This window comes from Camelus dromedarius, chromosome 4, assembly GCF_036321535.1.
Source record: "Camelus dromedarius isolate mCamDro1 chromosome 4, mCamDro1.pat, whole genome shotgun sequence".
NCBI classification, from domain to species: Eukaryota; Metazoa; Chordata; class Mammalia; order Artiodactyla; family Camelidae; genus Camelus; species Camelus dromedarius.
In genome coordinates, this window is record NC_087439.1 from 97,876,362 (window position 1) to 97,892,899 (window position 16,538).

At 61.0% G+C, this 16,538-nt stretch overlaps 2 protein-coding genes across 5 annotated transcripts in view; one reads left to right on the top strand and one right to left on the bottom strand.

Moving 5' to 3' along the window:
- Positions 1 to 16,538, top strand: part of SNED1 (sushi, nidogen and EGF like domains 1) — a 77,577-nt gene that overhangs the window by 26,372 nt on the left and 34,667 nt on the right. The window contains exons 2-12 of one of the 3 annotated variants that reach the window (XM_064485363.1): positions 3,120 to 3,407; positions 6,495 to 6,635; positions 7,340 to 7,502; positions 9,464 to 9,589; positions 9,863 to 9,976; positions 11,610 to 11,723; positions 11,826 to 11,939; positions 14,285 to 14,410; positions 14,597 to 14,701; positions 14,917 to 15,030; positions 15,477 to 15,593. In XM_064485363.1, the coding sequence (XP_064341433.1) occupies positions 3,120 to 3,407; positions 6,495 to 6,635; positions 7,340 to 7,502; positions 9,464 to 9,589; positions 9,863 to 9,976; positions 11,610 to 11,723; positions 11,826 to 11,939; positions 14,285 to 14,410; positions 14,597 to 14,701; positions 14,917 to 15,030; positions 15,477 to 15,593 (1,522 nt within the window). The remainder of the gene's footprint in view (positions 1 to 3,119; positions 3,408 to 6,494; positions 6,636 to 7,339; positions 7,503 to 9,463; positions 9,590 to 9,862; positions 9,977 to 11,609; positions 11,724 to 11,825; positions 11,940 to 14,284; positions 14,411 to 14,596; positions 14,702 to 14,916; positions 15,031 to 15,476; positions 15,594 to 16,538) is intronic. The other 2 variants (XM_064485364.1, XM_064485365.1) reach the window with 2 other exon arrangements.
- MTERF4 (mitochondrial transcription termination factor 4) overlaps positions 1 to 16,538 on the bottom strand; it is a 76,564-nt gene that overhangs the window by 19,040 nt on the left and 40,986 nt on the right. The gene's annotated exons all lie outside the window — the stretch shown is intronic.

The following is a 16,538-nucleotide window of genomic DNA, read 5'->3' on the forward strand; positions in this document are numbered from 1 at the left end:
TTCAGTGTGTGTGTGGACTCCTTCCACAGGCTTTGGGACTGTTGTTTTCTTTCTGGTATCTGCCCCTGGTGGGTGAGGCTGGACTAGAGGCTTATGCAGGTTTCCTGGAGGAGGAGCCAGTGCCTGCCCACTGCTGGGTGCAGCCTGGTCCTGGACCTCTGGTGGGTAGGGCTGTGTCTAGAGAGAGGCCTTCGTGGCTTAAGTCTGCTGATGGGTGGGGCTAGGTCTTGGTGCTAATGATCCCATCAAGATGTCAGCCTCCAGGAAAGCTCATGTAGATGAACACTCCTGGAATGTCCGCCACCAGCTTTTATGTCCCCCGGGTGAGCCACAGCCACCCCCCACGTCCCCAGGTGACCCTCCAGATCCAGCAGGCAGGCCTGGCCCAGGTTCCTATGAAATCACTGCCTCTGTCCTTGGACCTGGTGCACGTGAGTTTCCGTGTATGCTTCTCAAGTGAATGGAGTCTCCGTTTCACCCAGTCCCATGGGGCTCCCGGAGCCAAGCCCCCCTGGCCTTCAAAACCAGATGCCCTGGGGTCTCCTCTTCCCAATGCCAGGACCCCAGCTGGGGAGCCTGACGTGGGGCTCAGAGCTCTCACTCCTGTGGGAGGGACTCTGCGACTTAACAGATCTTCAGCTTGTGGGTCAACCACCCAGGGAGTATGGGGCCCAGTTATATCGCGAGCACGCCCCTCCTGCCGTCCCGCTGTGGTTCCCTCTTTGTGTTTCCAGTTGCAGAAGATCTTTTTTGCTAGGCTCCAGTCTTTTTTCTCGATGGTTGTTTAGCATTCAGTCCTGGTTTCATTGTCGTCGTGAGGAGAAGCGAGCTCCTGGACCTACCACTCCGCCAGCTTGATCCGAAGCTCCCTTTTCCCCTTTTTAAAATCACGTTGTTTGGCTTGTTTGCCGTTGCTGAGTTGTGGGACTTTGCTGTGTGTTCTGGCCGTTCACCCGTTTCTCCTCCTGTGTGGCAGGCGGCCTTCACTCTGCTGGCGGCGCCTCTGACGCAGAGCGCTCACTCCGGATGAACCGGCTTGTCTGTCTGTCCCTTTGTCGCCTGTGCCCGTGAAGTCAGTGCTGTGACGCTCCTGCTCTGTGATTTCTTGTGAGCTCTCTTTTTAGCTCTTATGTGTAGGTCCTTGATCTGTTTTCAGCTAACTTCTGTGAATGGTGTTGTGTAAGGGTCTAGCTTCATCTTTTTGCATGTGGATGTCCAGTCTTCCCAGCACCGTTTGTTGAAAAGGCTGTCCTTTCTCCACTGAATGGTCTTAGCGCCCTTGTCAAAAATCATTTGCTTGTATGTGTGGGCGCTCTGCCAACACGAGCAGGAGCTCGGCCCCTCCACGGCCTGGCGGCTCTTGGACATCTCCACCTCCAGCACGGAACACTGCCCTTATGATTACCCTGTACAGACGCTGGAGATTTGGAAATAATAAAACACCAACATGCAGGGGAGCGAAAAAAAAAATCATTTGACCACGTACGTGAGTATTTACTTCTGGGCGCTCTGTCCCGTCCCATTGGTCCACACGTGTCTCTACGCCTGTGCCACGCTGTTCTGAGCACTGTAGTTTTGTGGTAAGTGTAAGTCCTCCTCTTTTCTTCTTTTTCAGGTGATTTCTGGCTGTCCTCTTGACGGAAGTTTAAAGCTTGCATTCAGTTTTCTCTGAACGTCGGACCTTAGTTACTTTACAGTCTGCGCCTGGTGACCCCAGCGCCGGCATTTCTCTTATTTCTGCGTGTTCCTGGGAGCAGTGTCTTGCTTCCTGTGTGCCTGGCTATCTTGGTGTCCTGGGTTTTGTATCTGAACAAACATTTCTAGGAATAACCTGAGGCCTGAGGTGTTGCCCTCTGGCCCCAGAGAGGGTTTGTCTTTGCCTCTGCGTAGAGCCTGGGGATGTGCCCTGTCAGGAACCACTTCATATCAGTTCCAGGCTTGCAGTGCCCGGATCACTCGGGAAGGGAAGGCAGCGTGTTCGTCTGCACAAGGACCACTGACCTCGGGTTCACCCTATTGTGAGGGGGGGCCTTAGCGGTCCTAGCACAATGTGAGGGTGATCAGGTTCCCTGCCTTGAGCGAGCTCTGAGTTTTGGCATTTATCTCTTTCTCTCCATGAGGCTGTAAAACTGCAGGTCTGGCTGGTAGCTGTTGCTTCCAAATCTGCGGGTGCATTCGCTCAGGGGAAAAGGAGCTTTGCGTAAGGGCCTCACCTCCAGTCTCTCTTTGTCCGAGGTTTGGAATCAAAACTCATTCATTTGTTCACTCGTTGGTGCCTTTAAGAAGAGAGGTATATTTATCTGCCTTTTTGGCTGGTCTGGGTTACAGAGGATTCCCTCACTCTCAGGGGAAGTCCAAAGGGTCATTTCTGAAAACAGTCTTCCCAGGACAAATCACAACAGCCTAGAGCCAACTCTGTGACCCTCACTTCACTCAACCCTGCCCAGCCCCCTGGGCGCCAGCATGAGTGTTCACCCACCTTACAGGTGAAAAGCCAAAGTGCAGCCAGGCGGGGCTGACTCGCCTCGTGACTGCGCAGCCATTGAGGGGCAGGGCCAGCACTGGGACCAGCTGTGTCTGACAGCAAAGATGCTGCGCCGCCCCCAGGTACAGGGGCCTCTGGGGCTCCCCACTGCCTGGAGCCCTGAACACAGGCCCCCCACAACCTGGCCCTCGAGGCCCTTCCAGCCTCCCCATCCATCCCCACCTCTGCTTGGCGAACAAGCCTCCTGCTCAGAGGCTGGGGCCTTGCCCTGCCCTCCCCATGCCCCTGATTCAGGTGGGACCGAGGAGCCGCTGGGCAGGTCTGAGCACCCCACCCACCCAAAGCAGGGGCCCCCTACTGGAGCTCCCCCACCCCACACTGGCAGCCCCGATCCGGGCACTCTGCAGGGAACATGTATAGCAAACAGGTCAGAGCCTGTGCCCGGAGCCATGGCCTGTCTGGGAAGGGTGGGGCAGACCAGGGGCCCATATCAGGGGCCAGGAACTGCCAGGCCGTCCTAGAGACACCCCACCGAGGCCGGCTTGCCGTCAGAGGGTGCCTGTGGGTGGGGCTTGGGGAGGCCACCGGGCCACCTGCCTGCCCACAGCCCCCCTGACCCCTTCTGCCCCAACAGGTGAACAACAACGGGGTCATCTCCTTCCTGAAGGAGGTCTCCCAGTTCACCCCAGCGGCCTTCCCCATCGCCAAGGACCGCTGCGTGGTGGCGGCCTTCTGGGCGGACGTGGACAACAGGCGCGCCGGCGACGTGTACTACCGGGAGGCCACCGACGCGGCCACGCTGCGCAGAGCCACGGAGGACGTCAGGACTTACTTCCCGGAGCTCCCAGACTTCTCCGCCACTTGGGTTTTTATAGCCACCTGGTATCGCGTGACCTTCTTTGGAGGCAGCTCCTCTTCCCCCGTGAGTCCTCTGTCCTAGGGAAGGGAGGACATCCATCTGGGGCCCAGGGTCTCCCTCCAGGGCCCCCTGCCTTACTGAGGTGGGCCAGACGTAATCACCCGTCCACGCCCGAGGGGTGTGTACTGGGCTCAGGGACCAAAGTCACTTGCCCAAGGTCACAGAGCCAGGTTGGAGGAGGATGGAGCCTGGACCCACGTCCAGGAAAAGGCCGAGTGGCCCGGCACAGTAGCTCACACACTCAGAGACACAGGCGGTCTGTGCCAGAAGGATCTGCATTTGGAACGGTCCAGTGCTCTAAGGGTTACACAGGGAGTTTATGCCACTTAATACGTCACTCCTTGACAATGCCGGACAATCAGAACGTAAGCTCAGGAATAACTGGCCACTTGACCCCGTGTGTGGTAGGCGTGGTGGGCAGGCCCCCTGTGAGGAGAGTGGCTGCCGTCTGGCAACAGGTGTTACTGAGCAGCCCCTACGGCCAAGTCTGCGATGGGCACCGGGTCACGGCCATGCCTGAGACAGAGGGCACCTCTCTAGGAAAGAGGCACTGGGGTGCAGGGTCCTTTTCAGAACTGTCTGCCCATGCACTTAGGACACACTCACTTAGGGGCACGTCTGGGGACAAGCAGTGTTCTGGGCTCTGGGGAGGCAGCCCCAGACAGAGCAAGACAGGCCGTGTCTCTCCCATGGGTCACGCTCCAGTGGGTGTGACATTAACGACCATGTAATAGGGGTGCCATGCCAGCCAGGCGCAGGCTCTCCCCGACGCTGTGGGAGCCAGAGGGCGCAGGCTCGGCCACACAGGGGGTTTAGAGCTGGAGGAACTCGATGGTTCGGGGCAATGATTAGGGGTGCATGTGACAAAATACTGGGCTGAGAGGGAGAGAAGCAGTCAAGGGCAGTGCCTGGTTCCTCATCACGTGCGAGTGGGGACAGGTGAGGCTTGCACTCAGGGTCCGGGGCTGCAGGGGGCAGGCTTGGTCCTGGATGTGCCCAGCCACGGTGGCTCGGGTAGCCGGTGCAGGTGGGGAAGGAGCACAGGGAGGGATGTGCGGTTGGTGGCGCTCTCCAGCAGCCAAGAGGAGGAAGAAAAGGTGGGCTGGCTGGCCTGGTACACCGGGAGAGTGAGACGGTCACTGAGGGAATCAGGAAAGATGGGCTCTTCCTGTAACCACGACTACAGATAAATTTCACGTGAGGGAACTTTTGTTCACGCACAGCCTGCTGACACTTGGTAAGTTTTCTTTGTTTTTCTTAACACCAATTTGCAAGAAAATGTCTTTTTAACAAAAAGTAGAGAAAAAGAATCTACAACCCCACTACCAGGTGAGAACTCCTGCTCAACACTCCCTGCTGTGTACTGACCCACACTTCAAAAAATAAATAGAACCACCCAGAACGTGCCGTTTTGTGAGAGTCTTTTCACTCAGCAGTACCACGGGCGCTTTCCTCGTCCTTGCATGCTCTTCTGCATCGTTTAAAATATGACAGCTCGCCCTCCGCAGAGCCATTCCCCTGCTGCCCCTGTGCCTGGGAGGAAGGAGGCGCCCAGGGCCCCTCTCAAGCAGACAGAGGGAAACTGAACATTCTTTTCAAACCTAGAGATGGCAGTTCCAAAACGACTGTCCTGTAAGACAGGGAATCAGAACTGAGTCTGGGGTGGAAGTTGATCTGTAAGCTGGGAGGCTGGGGAGCCCTCCTTCTGGGGGTGCCTCCAGGAGCAGGATGGCGACAAACAGTGATGGCTAAGCTTCAGGCACGTCCTCATCCTCCTCCAACACTTGGCCCAGCTCACAGAGCCCCATTCTGACCACAGTCCTGCCCTGCCCAGACCGTCCCACCACTCCAGCCTTAGAGCCACGGCGTCCCCCTTGTATTAGGAGGACCAGCACCTAAGTGTGCCTTCCTGAAGGAGGCATGCAGTCTCCCTGCTGGCAGGTCTCACTTGAGGAAGAAGATGCACTGTCCCGTCAGTGAGATTTCCCATCATGTGCAGTGCACCCCAGCCGGCGTGCAGGGTGCCCTGGCGGGCAGCTGCACAGCCCCAGCGATCTCAGAGCCAGATGCCGGCACGCGCCTCCAGGAGGGAGATGCTGCCTGCAGGATTCTGACCGTCCCCTCAGAATGTGCCCACTCACACTTGCATAAGCCATGTTCAGCAGTGCCCGAATCCCTGCACCCCAGCCAAACACACTCTTATGTTCCTTCCTGCCAACCGTAAAGGCGAGACAGGAGCGCCGCCCTCTTTGTTTAAACTTAAACGTTTTCGATTTCTAGTCTCAGGGAATTGCCTGCTGGTTGCACGCGACTGTGATGTGTGTGTTTGCTTCCTTCACTTCTCTGTAATCTTTCTGTTCTTTTTCGTATTGATCCGTAAAGTCCCACCCGAGTTAAAGACGTCACCAGCCTTGCCTGCCGGGTATGTTGCAGACGCACTTCACTCGGCCGTCTGCCCTTCAGTTTGATTACGGCTCTTTTACATTCAGCAGTTTTGTGCTCGCATGTGCACACCTCCTTTTTGGTTTTGCACTTAATAACGTCATGCTTAGAAGTCCTTCCCCAAGATGCGCGACATACGCACCTCTGTTTTCTTCTAGGACGATGATGGTGTCATTTACAGCCTTCCTTGATTTGGGGTTTATTTTCATAAGTGATATAAAGCTCCAACTTAATTGTGTTTCAGAGTCTCCTATTGGTCCCAAGATCGTTTCTTGAACAGCCGTACCCTTTGCCCACTCTGAAACAAGCCCCTCTCACGTAGACCCTGCCCACTCACACTTCATGGAAAAGGACTCTCACCCACAGGGCACGGCGTCTGCTCCTGGCGTCCACAGGCCCCCAGCCCCTCAGGGTGCTTCACTCACTCCCCAGGCAACAAACTACTGGGAGGCCTGGCCTGTGCCAGCACTGGGGACACAGCGAGGGACTGGAGGACGAGGTCCCAAGTCCTCTCTGTGGCTGACCATCTAATGGGGAGACAGAGGAGGAGCCCGCGGACAACGGCAGCATGTGAGGGGTGGCAGCCGGGGCGGGTCTTGCTGTAGGGACGAGGGGTGCCGGACCCTGCTCAGGCCCCCTCCCTGGCAGGTCAACACGTTCCAGACTGTGCTCATCACCGATGGCAAGCTATCCTTCACCATCTTCAACTACGAGTCCATCACGTGGACCACGGGCACGCACGCCAGCAGTGGGGGCAACGCCTCTGGCCTGGGGGGCATCGCGGCCCAGGTAGGGGCCCCTGCTCCCCACCGCCAGGACTGTCATGGGCTAATGAGGCAGGTGGACACCTCCCCTCCCCACCACACACCCCACACTGTGTAGAGGCTGGTATGAGGCAATCCAAGACCTCTCACAGCCCAGATTCGCAGGAATCTTCTCCAGCCAAAGGCACCTATGTCCTGACCTGTTTGGCGGGCCCTACAGGGTCAGCTGTAGCCAGGACAGAGTCCTATGTATACTGCCCGGTCCAGGCCTGAGGGATGGCAGCCAGCAGAAAATCCCAGGTGTGGAGAGCGTGGTCAAGTGCGAGCCCGCAGGGGCTCCTCCCCACGTGAACGCACCACCCCCCAGCTCTCTACTTTCTCCTGAGGTCACACTTGCCCCTGTGTCCTAGGAGAGGCCAGGAGCCCAGGAGGGGGCCTCTGGCAGTAGGCGTGGGGGCAGGGTGTTGAGGGACTGGTTGCCAGGACCCATCAGTGTCATGGCAGGAGGAGCTGCTGGTCAGTGTTGGGCCGGGGTGCTGCTGACTCAGATGGGGCCACAGGGCAGGTGGGGGGTGCTCCTGGATCTTTAGAGCCCCCTCACAAGGCCATCTCCCGCGTGGTCTCTGGCCCTGGCCACCCGGGTTGGGGGAGGTGGGTCCCAGAACTTTAAGGAGGCCTGCATGCCGGCCCAGCCCCATCTGCTCCCGCTCTCTCCACACCCACCTCCAGGCGGGCTTCAACGCGGGTGATGGGCGGCGCTACTTCAGCATCCCCGGCTCGCGCTCGGCAGACATGGCGGAGGTGGAGACCACCACCAACGTGGGCGTGCCCGGGCGCTGGGCGTTCAGAATCGATGATGCCCAGGTGCGCGTGGGGGGCTGCGGCCATACAAGTAAGAGGACAGAGAGCGGCTCTGGCGGCGGAGGGGGTGTGGCTCCGGGAGGGGGGGAGGCCAGCCCAGGCCCCTGGGGGCACGTGACCCCACCCACCTCTGCTCCCCTCCCCCAAGCCGGGGGCATGTCCAGGCTCGCCCCAAGCCTCAGTCTCCCCTGGGAGGGCCTCCTGTCTTTGCTCCAGGGGAGGGGGGTCCCATTCCCGCCTGGGCAGGGAGGGCACCCCTGGGGGCTCCTGCGTCCCAGGACCACCTGGGAGCCAAGTCTCGGTGGCCTTGCTTCTAGCTGGGATTTGGTGCTTGTCTGACAGCCTGGGCATCTCCCCAACGGAGGGAGCACCCTGACACCCTGGGGTCCTTCCAGCACAGAACACACAGCAGGTGGGGGTGGGTGCACCCCAGGGCAAGCACACGGCCTGTGTCAACAGCCTGGACAGGTTCCAGCCCTCCAGCTGGGTAGCCCTGGGTCACAGATCCTCCTGAAACGGCTTATAAATGGGGGAGGGGGTGTCAAATGACTGATCTAGCCCCTCCAGGGAGGGCTGCCGGCCACTCTCCTGGCCAAGGGGACACAGTGAGGCTGGTGCTAGGACCTCCCCCAAAGACTGCCTCACACCCCCACAGGGACCAAGGCCACCGAGAGGGGCTGCTTCTCCTGCACTGTCCCAAGAGCGAACCCGGCTCAGGGCAGCCCACCCTGACCGGCCGGGGAGCAGGCACGCACACCCAGGCCAGGGCCAAGGAGGGCAGGCACGCAGCGTGCCAAGGACTGGACGTGGGCCAGTGAGAGGGGCCTGGGGAGCCCGAGCTCCCCCACTTACCAAGCACTGGGGGCAGGGACTCAAGGGCAGGGAGCCCAGGGGCCAGTGATTCCGCCCCCCCCCCCACCACCACCACCACAGTGGCAAGTAGACACCTGAGCGCACAAGCCCTGCAGCCCCAACTGAGCCAGGCCCGCTCTGCCCACCTGGGCTCAGGGCAGCAGTGGTTCAGGGCACGGGGACACCACTCTGTCAGCTACTGCTTTGGGTGGGGGGCACAGAGGTCTGGCACCCGCCAGTGGCCGAGGGCCGGGGCTGTGGTTGAGGAGTAAAGTATGGGTGCAGGTGGGGACTGGTGTGGGCAGGTCCATGCCCCCCTGCAGAGGCTGCAGGCTGTGACCCTGAGTGAGGTCCTCAGAAGAAGGTCCAGTCAGTCCCTCGGGGACCCTATTCCCATGTGGAGGCGCTTCACCCCCTGTCCCAGGCCTCTGCAGGGAGCAGATGCAAGAACACTGCTGGGCCCTCCAAACTAGCCTGCTCAGAGCCCTCAGGAGCCGGGGGTGGGGGACCAGCCCCCTCACACGCCCACCACCACACCGCAAGCCCAGGAGATGGCACCTGTGCGCGTCAGTCTGGGGCTGAAATAACACATGAGCTTTACCAGGAAGGGAGGGTGGGTTCACACCTGAGAGGCAGCGCATCCACACCTGGCAGTCTGGGTCTGAGAAAGGCTGGTCCGAAACAGGTCGTGCAGACAGGCCCCATGAGGCAGGGCAGCCACACCTGGCAGACCAAGCACCAGTGTGGCCAGGTGGACGGCCGGATGAGCAGCAGGGGCGGCCCTCAGAGATGCCTGCAGCCTGGACGGTGCTCCGGGCCGGAGGCCCTCCCGGAGTGTTCGTCCCCCCACAGACGCCCCGCCAGCTCCCCTTGGGGCCCTCCTAGTAACAGGAGGCCCAGAACCCGGGACGCTCCAGGACCTGCCAGTCTGTGCTCACAGTCACCCATCTCAGCAGCCCCACTGCTCGCTCCGGAGGGCAGGGCCCCTGAGCTGAGCTCTGCGGGCTGCCCATCCTCGAGGATCCCTGGGCAGACCCAGCCAGTGCAACCTGGGACACTCGGCCACCAGGGACCTCACAGCGACTCCGGAAGCCGGGCCCTTCGGGTTGGGTGACGGCTCCGCCCCTCCCATGTCCGCAGCCTCTGTGTGCCTGGCCCTGCGCCCCTGCCTCAATGGCGGCAGGTGCATCGACGACTGCGTCACCGGCCGCCCCTCCTACTCCTGCTCCTGCCCCTCGGGCTTTGCCGGCAGGAGGTGCCACCTGGGTGAGTCCCCTGGGCCCACCTGCTCAGCCGCACTGGCTGCAGGGGCCCTGCAAGCACAGCCATCGGCCCTGGGCGCCCGGGCCAGGGGTCTGTCCGCGGGGTGTGGGCGACGTGCAAGCCAAACGCAGTGACTCTGAGACCCTGGGCACGCGGGCAGGTGCCCCAGCTGCTGGGACAGCAGGGGTGGCGGGCCCCCCGCCCCAGCCCGTAGAAGACCACCACCCCTCCCCACCGACTTCCTCCGCTGAGGCCCCCGCCCGCCCGGTGTTTCAGATGTGAACGAGTGCGCTTCCCACCCGTGTCAGAACGGCGGGACCTGCACACATGGCGTCAACAGTTTTAGCTGCCAGTGCCTGGCCGGCTTCGGGGGACCCACCTGCGAGACAGGTAAGAGGAACACACCTGAGCCCCAGGGTCCCACGGGCTGCAGGACAGCCTGATGGCAGGAGTGGGGGCTGTTTCTCTCCTCTCCTGGGTCTCACAGCCTAGGCATGGGCTGGGATCCTCCTAGAGACCCCCTTGTGGCTTCCAAACTCCAGTCACACCCCCGTCTCCCACCCCCTTCTGAGCATGGCCCTTCTGAAGCAGTGCTTTCAGACCAGGCCTCTGCGGCCTGCCCTTCACCCAGCGCCTCCTCGGGGCCCCTCACCTACCTGGCGAAGGAAGGCAGACACCCTACTCCCGCCCCTAGTCTCACTGTGGGATGCTGTTTGGGGCTCCCAACAAACAGCCCCTTAAAGGCAAAGCTCTGTGACCCCGACTCCACTCAGCCAGACACACTGCTCCCCCTGAACGCACTACCGACGTAAGTGCTGTTAGAAACACACTAACACGCTGGTAGGCCAAGCTCGTACAAGCGACAAACACGTCGATGTCTCAGTCTGGAAAACCGTCCCCAGCGGACACTGACGGCCACAGGAATGTTCTCAAGTCTCTGACTTGGTGTGCATACGCGTCTGGGCCGGGTGAGCCCCAGGAGGGCCTGGGGCCAGAGCCAGGAGTCCTGAGCCTTGGCTTCCTCGACAGCGACACCCACGGGTACCAGCCCCCAGCCCCCCACGGGACTCTCAGTTCTCAGGACCTTCCTCGGCCCCCAGAGCCCCCATCTGCTGCGGGGACACCAGGTGGAGTCCAGCAGGGACGTGGGTGCTGCTCATCCCCCAACTCCCTTCTCCCACAGGTGCCAGGCCTGCTGTCTGGGGGAGCCACGGCCCCAGAGACGGGGTCACATGTGCTGCCAGCCACCAAAGCACCTCCATGCCTCCTGGGGTCCCCATTCCTCCCCTTCCTCCCACTGGCCCCCCAGGGCTCCAGGGAAGGTCACATGCTCTTGGGATCCATCTGGTTCCCTTATTGAGTTGTTTTTGGATGAGCTGTCAGCAGGACGAGTGACATAGCTGGGGGAAGGCAATGCCCCCCACCTGCTGCCAGGGTGCACAGGCCAGCAGCCACCAGGGAGTCAGGGAGGCCGGCACCCCAGGTGAGGGGCAGGTGGGAGGTGGACAGAGGCAGGCGCCCGCCGGCTCACTCCCAGTCTGCCTGGGGCTGAATGCCTCTGCAGGCCCGTCCCTGCAGCAGGCTGTCGCCTCGTGCGCCTCAGCCCCTCCCGAGTCTTCGGGCCCGCACACCCTCCCAGGCTCCATCACTGGCTGTGTGCCCCGCCTGGCTGGGAGGACTCTGTCCAGCCAGTGCCCTGGGAGACCCGTTCTACAAGGACAGCGCTGGTCACAGTCAGCTTAGCGGGACAACTGCCAGGAGGGGGGGAGCTGGCTCGATTCAGCCCCGTGCCCCCGCCAGGCGCATACACACCCTCCTTCCACCCTAGGTCTGCTGAGATAAACCCAATTCAGGCGAGCTTTTGGGGGGGAGGGACCACCCTGGTCCCCCACAGCCTGATGGCCTCCAGAGATGGCCAGAGCCACCCAAGCTGCAGCTGGAGAATCGGGAGGGGGGCTCAGCAGGAGTCCCCGGGGGCCACCACAGCCAGGAACCCACAGCCTTCACCCCTCTGCCCTCGCAGCACAATCTCCATGTGACACCAAAGAGTGTGAGAATGGCGGCTGGTGCCAGGCGGACGGCGGCTCCGCAGTGTGCTTGTGCCAGGCCGGCTACACCGGCGAGGCATGCGAGACGGGTGGGTGACGCCCACAGGCAGCCAGGCAGGGGAGTGGGGGAGCTGGGTGTGGGGCGCTCCAAGGCTGGCGCGGAGCTGAGCTCCCACCCCTGCTGCCCCCAGACGTGGACGAGTGCAGCTCTGGCCCGTGCCTGAATGGGGGGTCCTGTGTCGACCGGGTAGGGAACTTCACCTGCCTGTGTGCCGAGCCCTTCGAGGGACCTCGCTGCGAAACAGGTAACGGCCACGTGCCTGCAGCCTCGTGGGTGAGCTGCCCCCTTTCCCTCCCTGTCCAGCTCGCCCTACTTGTCTCTCGGGGGTCGGGGGTCTGGTCTTGGCTCTGCCGCCCACATGCTGTGTGTGGCTGAGCAAGTCTGCTCCCCTCTCTGGGCTTGGTCTCCATCAGTCAAAAGCAGGGATGAACGGCCACATTCTCCCAGCCCCTCTTCACACTCCAGAGAGTCCTGGCTGTTTAATACCGCTGCTTCCCACTCCAGACCTCTCTCTGCACAAGGGAACAAGCCTTGGGACTTGAGAGAAAGCTGACCTCTGCTACACGGGAGGAAATCTGCTAGTTCCGGCTGCAGGTTGTTTTAAATGCTGGGTACGACTGGGAGGCCAATTAAAAGACCACTAGGTTTTATGACCCTTAAAATAAATTCAGGCTTTAGTGTCTGACATCGCCCAACCTCCCAAGGCCTCGAACCCCCGTGCCGACAAGGGCCATGCATGCTTCTCCCCGGGGAGGTGCTCCGGACAAACGCGTCAGCTTTATTTTGAGCCTGAAAGCTGAAGAAAGAAATTATGTTTTACCCATAAGACGCAGATGGAGGCTCTGCCCTCCAGTGGCCTTTGGTCGGTGGCCGCACGCAGTGTGGGGGGTGCCAGCCTTCCCGGTCGCTGGACATCATCGGGATGCATCACAGTTCACCTCGCCTAGATGTTATCGAAGCATCAGTGCATTTAACTAAACTCATGTCAGAAAACAAATAAGTGACTGCAAAAGATTTTGCAGAGAAACTGCGTTTTGCACAAGGAATGATGCAAATGACAGTAAACACTACAGCACGACAGCTGGCACTTGGACCCAATACAGCCCACTGTCCACGTCACAGGTAGAAGCCTTCGCATTCCGATCCAATCCCGCAGGAAACTGGCCCAAAACTGGAGATACAAAAAAAGTGTCTCTAGCTTCCTGCTTCTGGCCAAGAAGGACTGAGTAACTGCCCTGGGGACCTCCCTGTCCGCAACTAGAAAGCCAGATACAAGATATGAAACAACTGCTTTCAGCCACTGGACAACAGAAAGCAGGGGGCGGCCGTCCCTGAGAGAAGGGACCAAGTGGGGCGAGCCCTGCAACTGCCCCGCGGCTGCCGGGGAGCAGTCTCCAGGCTGCTGGGCCACGGGCAGGGCGGGGCGAGGGGACAGTAGCTGGAGTAGGGGGAGGACAGGGCAAGGACAGGGCTACTGGGAGGGGAGGCGGGGAAGCGGAGAGAGACCGCGGGGGGAGCCCCTGGAATCTTCCCTTGGTGCAGGCGGGGGTGGGAGGGGGAATCCACTGGCTGGGGAGGAACCACGGGAGCGGAGCCTCAGTGAAGAGCAGATCACAGTTGCCAGGGGTCCAGGAGCGGAGGGCCTGTGACCCTGGACAGACCGAACAAGGGGTCTGTGGGACGACGGGCTGCTCCGCGTCCTCCCTGTGGTGGGGCTGCACACACCTTTGCATGTGTTAAAATTCATGCAAGTGTACATCAAACGAGAGTCAGTTTTATTGTATATTAATTTCAAAGCTAAATTCTGAAAAAACAGGAGGAAACAGAACATCTGCAAAACGAAAAGGAATAGGGTGGCCAACAGTAACCAGGAGAGGCCGGGGCGGCCACGTTCACATCACTCAGGGTCGACTTCAGAACTAAAGGAGAGCTGCAGGAGTGAAGAGGGCCCTTTTACAGCGACCGCGGGCCAGTTCACCAGGAAGACATAATAGCTCTAAATACACAGCGGTCACTAGCACAAGTCACACGCCTGCAAGGAGAGTCAGAGCCCCCGTGGAAGGGGGGACGTCGGCAGCAAGTCCCCTCCCAGCAGCTCGGAGGACTCGGGCACGGGGATCAGGAGGATGCAGGGACCGGGTGGCGTGTCCAGCCTGGCCGACTGACATTCACAGACACCCACCTTCTCTCCAGGGCTTTCACCACGATGGGCAAGCCTGTCGGCCGTAAAACACGGCCAATACACTGAAAAGGCCTGTGTTCTCTGACCACAGCAAAGTCAAGCTAGACATCGACGACAGAAAGATATCTGCAAGACCCCAAGTGTTGAACCAGCAGAGAAGCCTGATGGGAAACACTGGGCGGTCCCTGGCCCCGGCGGGTCCCTTTGGTGCATGCCGTGGGGCCCCTCCTTGCTCTTGCTTCTCACTCGGCCCCAGAGAAGGAGCCCGGGGGGTGCGGGGCAGCTGGAGACCCGTCTGCAGGCACTTGGCCCTAAGAGAGGAGGTAAAGTCACCTCCTCTCCGACACTGGGCCTCGCTCTCCCCATGTTCTCCGTGTGGCCTCTGGTGACCGCAGTCTCTCTTGCAGGAAGCCACCCAGTGCCCGATGCCTGCCTCTCGGCCCCATGCCAGAACGGGGGCACCTGTGTGGACGCAGAGCAGGGCTACGTGTGCGAGTGTCCCGAGGGCTTCATGGGCCTGGACTGCAGGGAGAGTGCGTGCCGGCCGGGCTGCAGGGCGGGGGCCTCCCGTGAATGCACGTGCAAACCCCCTGGGAAAGGACTGTGAGAGTGGGGGCAGTACACATTGGGTTTATGGGACAGTGGTCAGGAGAGGGCCCTGCCTTCTGGCACCGCCACATCGGAGGCTTCTCCTTCCCCCCCGCCCCCCCCCGTGACAGGAACCCCCACCGACTGTGAGTGCCGAAATGGTGGCAGGTGCCTGGGGGCCAACACCACCCTCTGCCACTGCCCCCCAGGCTTCTTTGGGCTCCTCTGCGAATTTGGTAGGTGCCCAGGAGTGGGCTGGGGGCCCCCTTCCTCCCCTCCCCAAGAACCCCCCAAACCACAGTGTGCATGGTGACTGGGGCCTGGGCCTGGACCCACAGGGTGAGATCCAGGAGGGGCTGGCCCCAAGAGTGCCTGACCCTGGGCCCCCAGGCAGGGTCCCCGGGTCCCCGGGGAGACCCGCAGGGATCTGAGACGGGCTTCTTCCCCGCAGAGGTCACAGCCACGCCCTGCAATGTGAACACTCAGTGCCCGGACGGAGGCTACTGCATGGAGCATGGCGGGAGCTACCTCTGCGTCTGCCACACCGACCACAACGCCAGCCACCGTGAGCGCGGCGGGGTGGGCTGCGGGGGGGGGGGGTTGGGGGGAGGGAGACGGGGTGTGCAGCAGCAGCAGGAGGCCAGGGCTTCCTGCCGGCCCACCAGAGGTGTCAGGTCCTCCACTGTGGTTGGGCATGGCCGTCCACCTGCTCGCAGCTGGAAGAGCAGCATCTCCCTGTGTTTGTCTGTTAGTGCGCAAGTGACTAGCGACTTAGGAGATGAGCGATCATACGAGGTGAGGGTGGTGAGCATGACGCCAAGCCTCTCATGGACCACAGCTCAGTCCTGGCTTGTGGAAGGGGGCGGGTGACTTCCAGAAAAATCAGAAATAGAGTAAATTCCAAGGACGGGCCAGGGAGCCTGGCGTGAGGAATAAGCCCCCGGATGAGTGTCTGTGGTGAGGCTCTGGTTCCAGCCAGAGTGTCAGGGTGCCTGCCCTCTGACCCCACAGCGCTGCCGTCACCCTGCGACTCGGACCCCTGCTTCAACGGAGGCTCCTGCGAGGCCCACGAGGACTCCTACACGTGCGAGTGCCCGCGGGGGTTCCACGGCAGGCACTGCGAGAAAGGTGGGGGCCGCGGCCGCACGCTCCGGGGGCCGGCACAGGGCCCACTGTCTGTGCGCCCGGCCCACCCGCCCTTTCAGCTGTTCCTGGGCCTCCTGGCTGTGACTGCGTTTCCCTCAGAGGAGGCTTCATTTTCTGCTCTGCAGTCTTCCAAGTGGATTTTAGAGTCACTGACTTAAAAAATTCATTAGGACTTTATTAAATCTACTTCAGCTGGAGATTGTCAACATTTTACACTTAGTCTCTTAAGAATGTGAAGATCCTTCCATAAACACACTGCAGGCGTCACTGGCCTCACCAACACCCACCCAGGACTGTCCCCTCCGCGCAGGTTGAAGCCACGCTCAGGGCTGTCCTCAGTGACCCAGGCATCCCCTTGGTCAGAGCCCAGGGTGCCGGTCGCCTGACCCTGGTGTGGCCGCAGCCCGTGTTCCTGGGGCTCGGCGCTGGGCCACACACACCCCTCCAGCCCCCCGCTGCCCTCACTTGTCCAGAGAACTGAAACCCGGAACTTTACCTGGCAGCCTCTCCTGCTCTCAGGGCGGCTCCAAGGGCAGGTCCCCAGTGCTCTGACCACGAAGCCCCCAGGGGTCCCCGACCCCTGCAGGGAAAGGAAGGTTTCCAGAGAGAAGGCCCCGCTGCCTCATTCTCTGCACAGGCCACCAAGGTCCTCTGCCCTCAACAAAGGCATCCCAGAGAGGGGACATGAAGGGACATCAGGTGGGGTGGCCAGAACTTGGACATGCAGCCTGTGAGGCCCCATAGGGTGTTGGGGGGGAGAAGGACTGAGCGTGGGGGCAGCCCCCTCCTGCCTCATATTCCCCCAAGAACAAACATCAAGGAGGAAGAGGGTCTAAAGTCCTGGCCGGGCCTGTGAAGGCGCGGCTCCTCGAGGGGAGACGGCCGTGCCACTGGCTTCACACCTTTCACGTGTGACTCCTGCAGCAC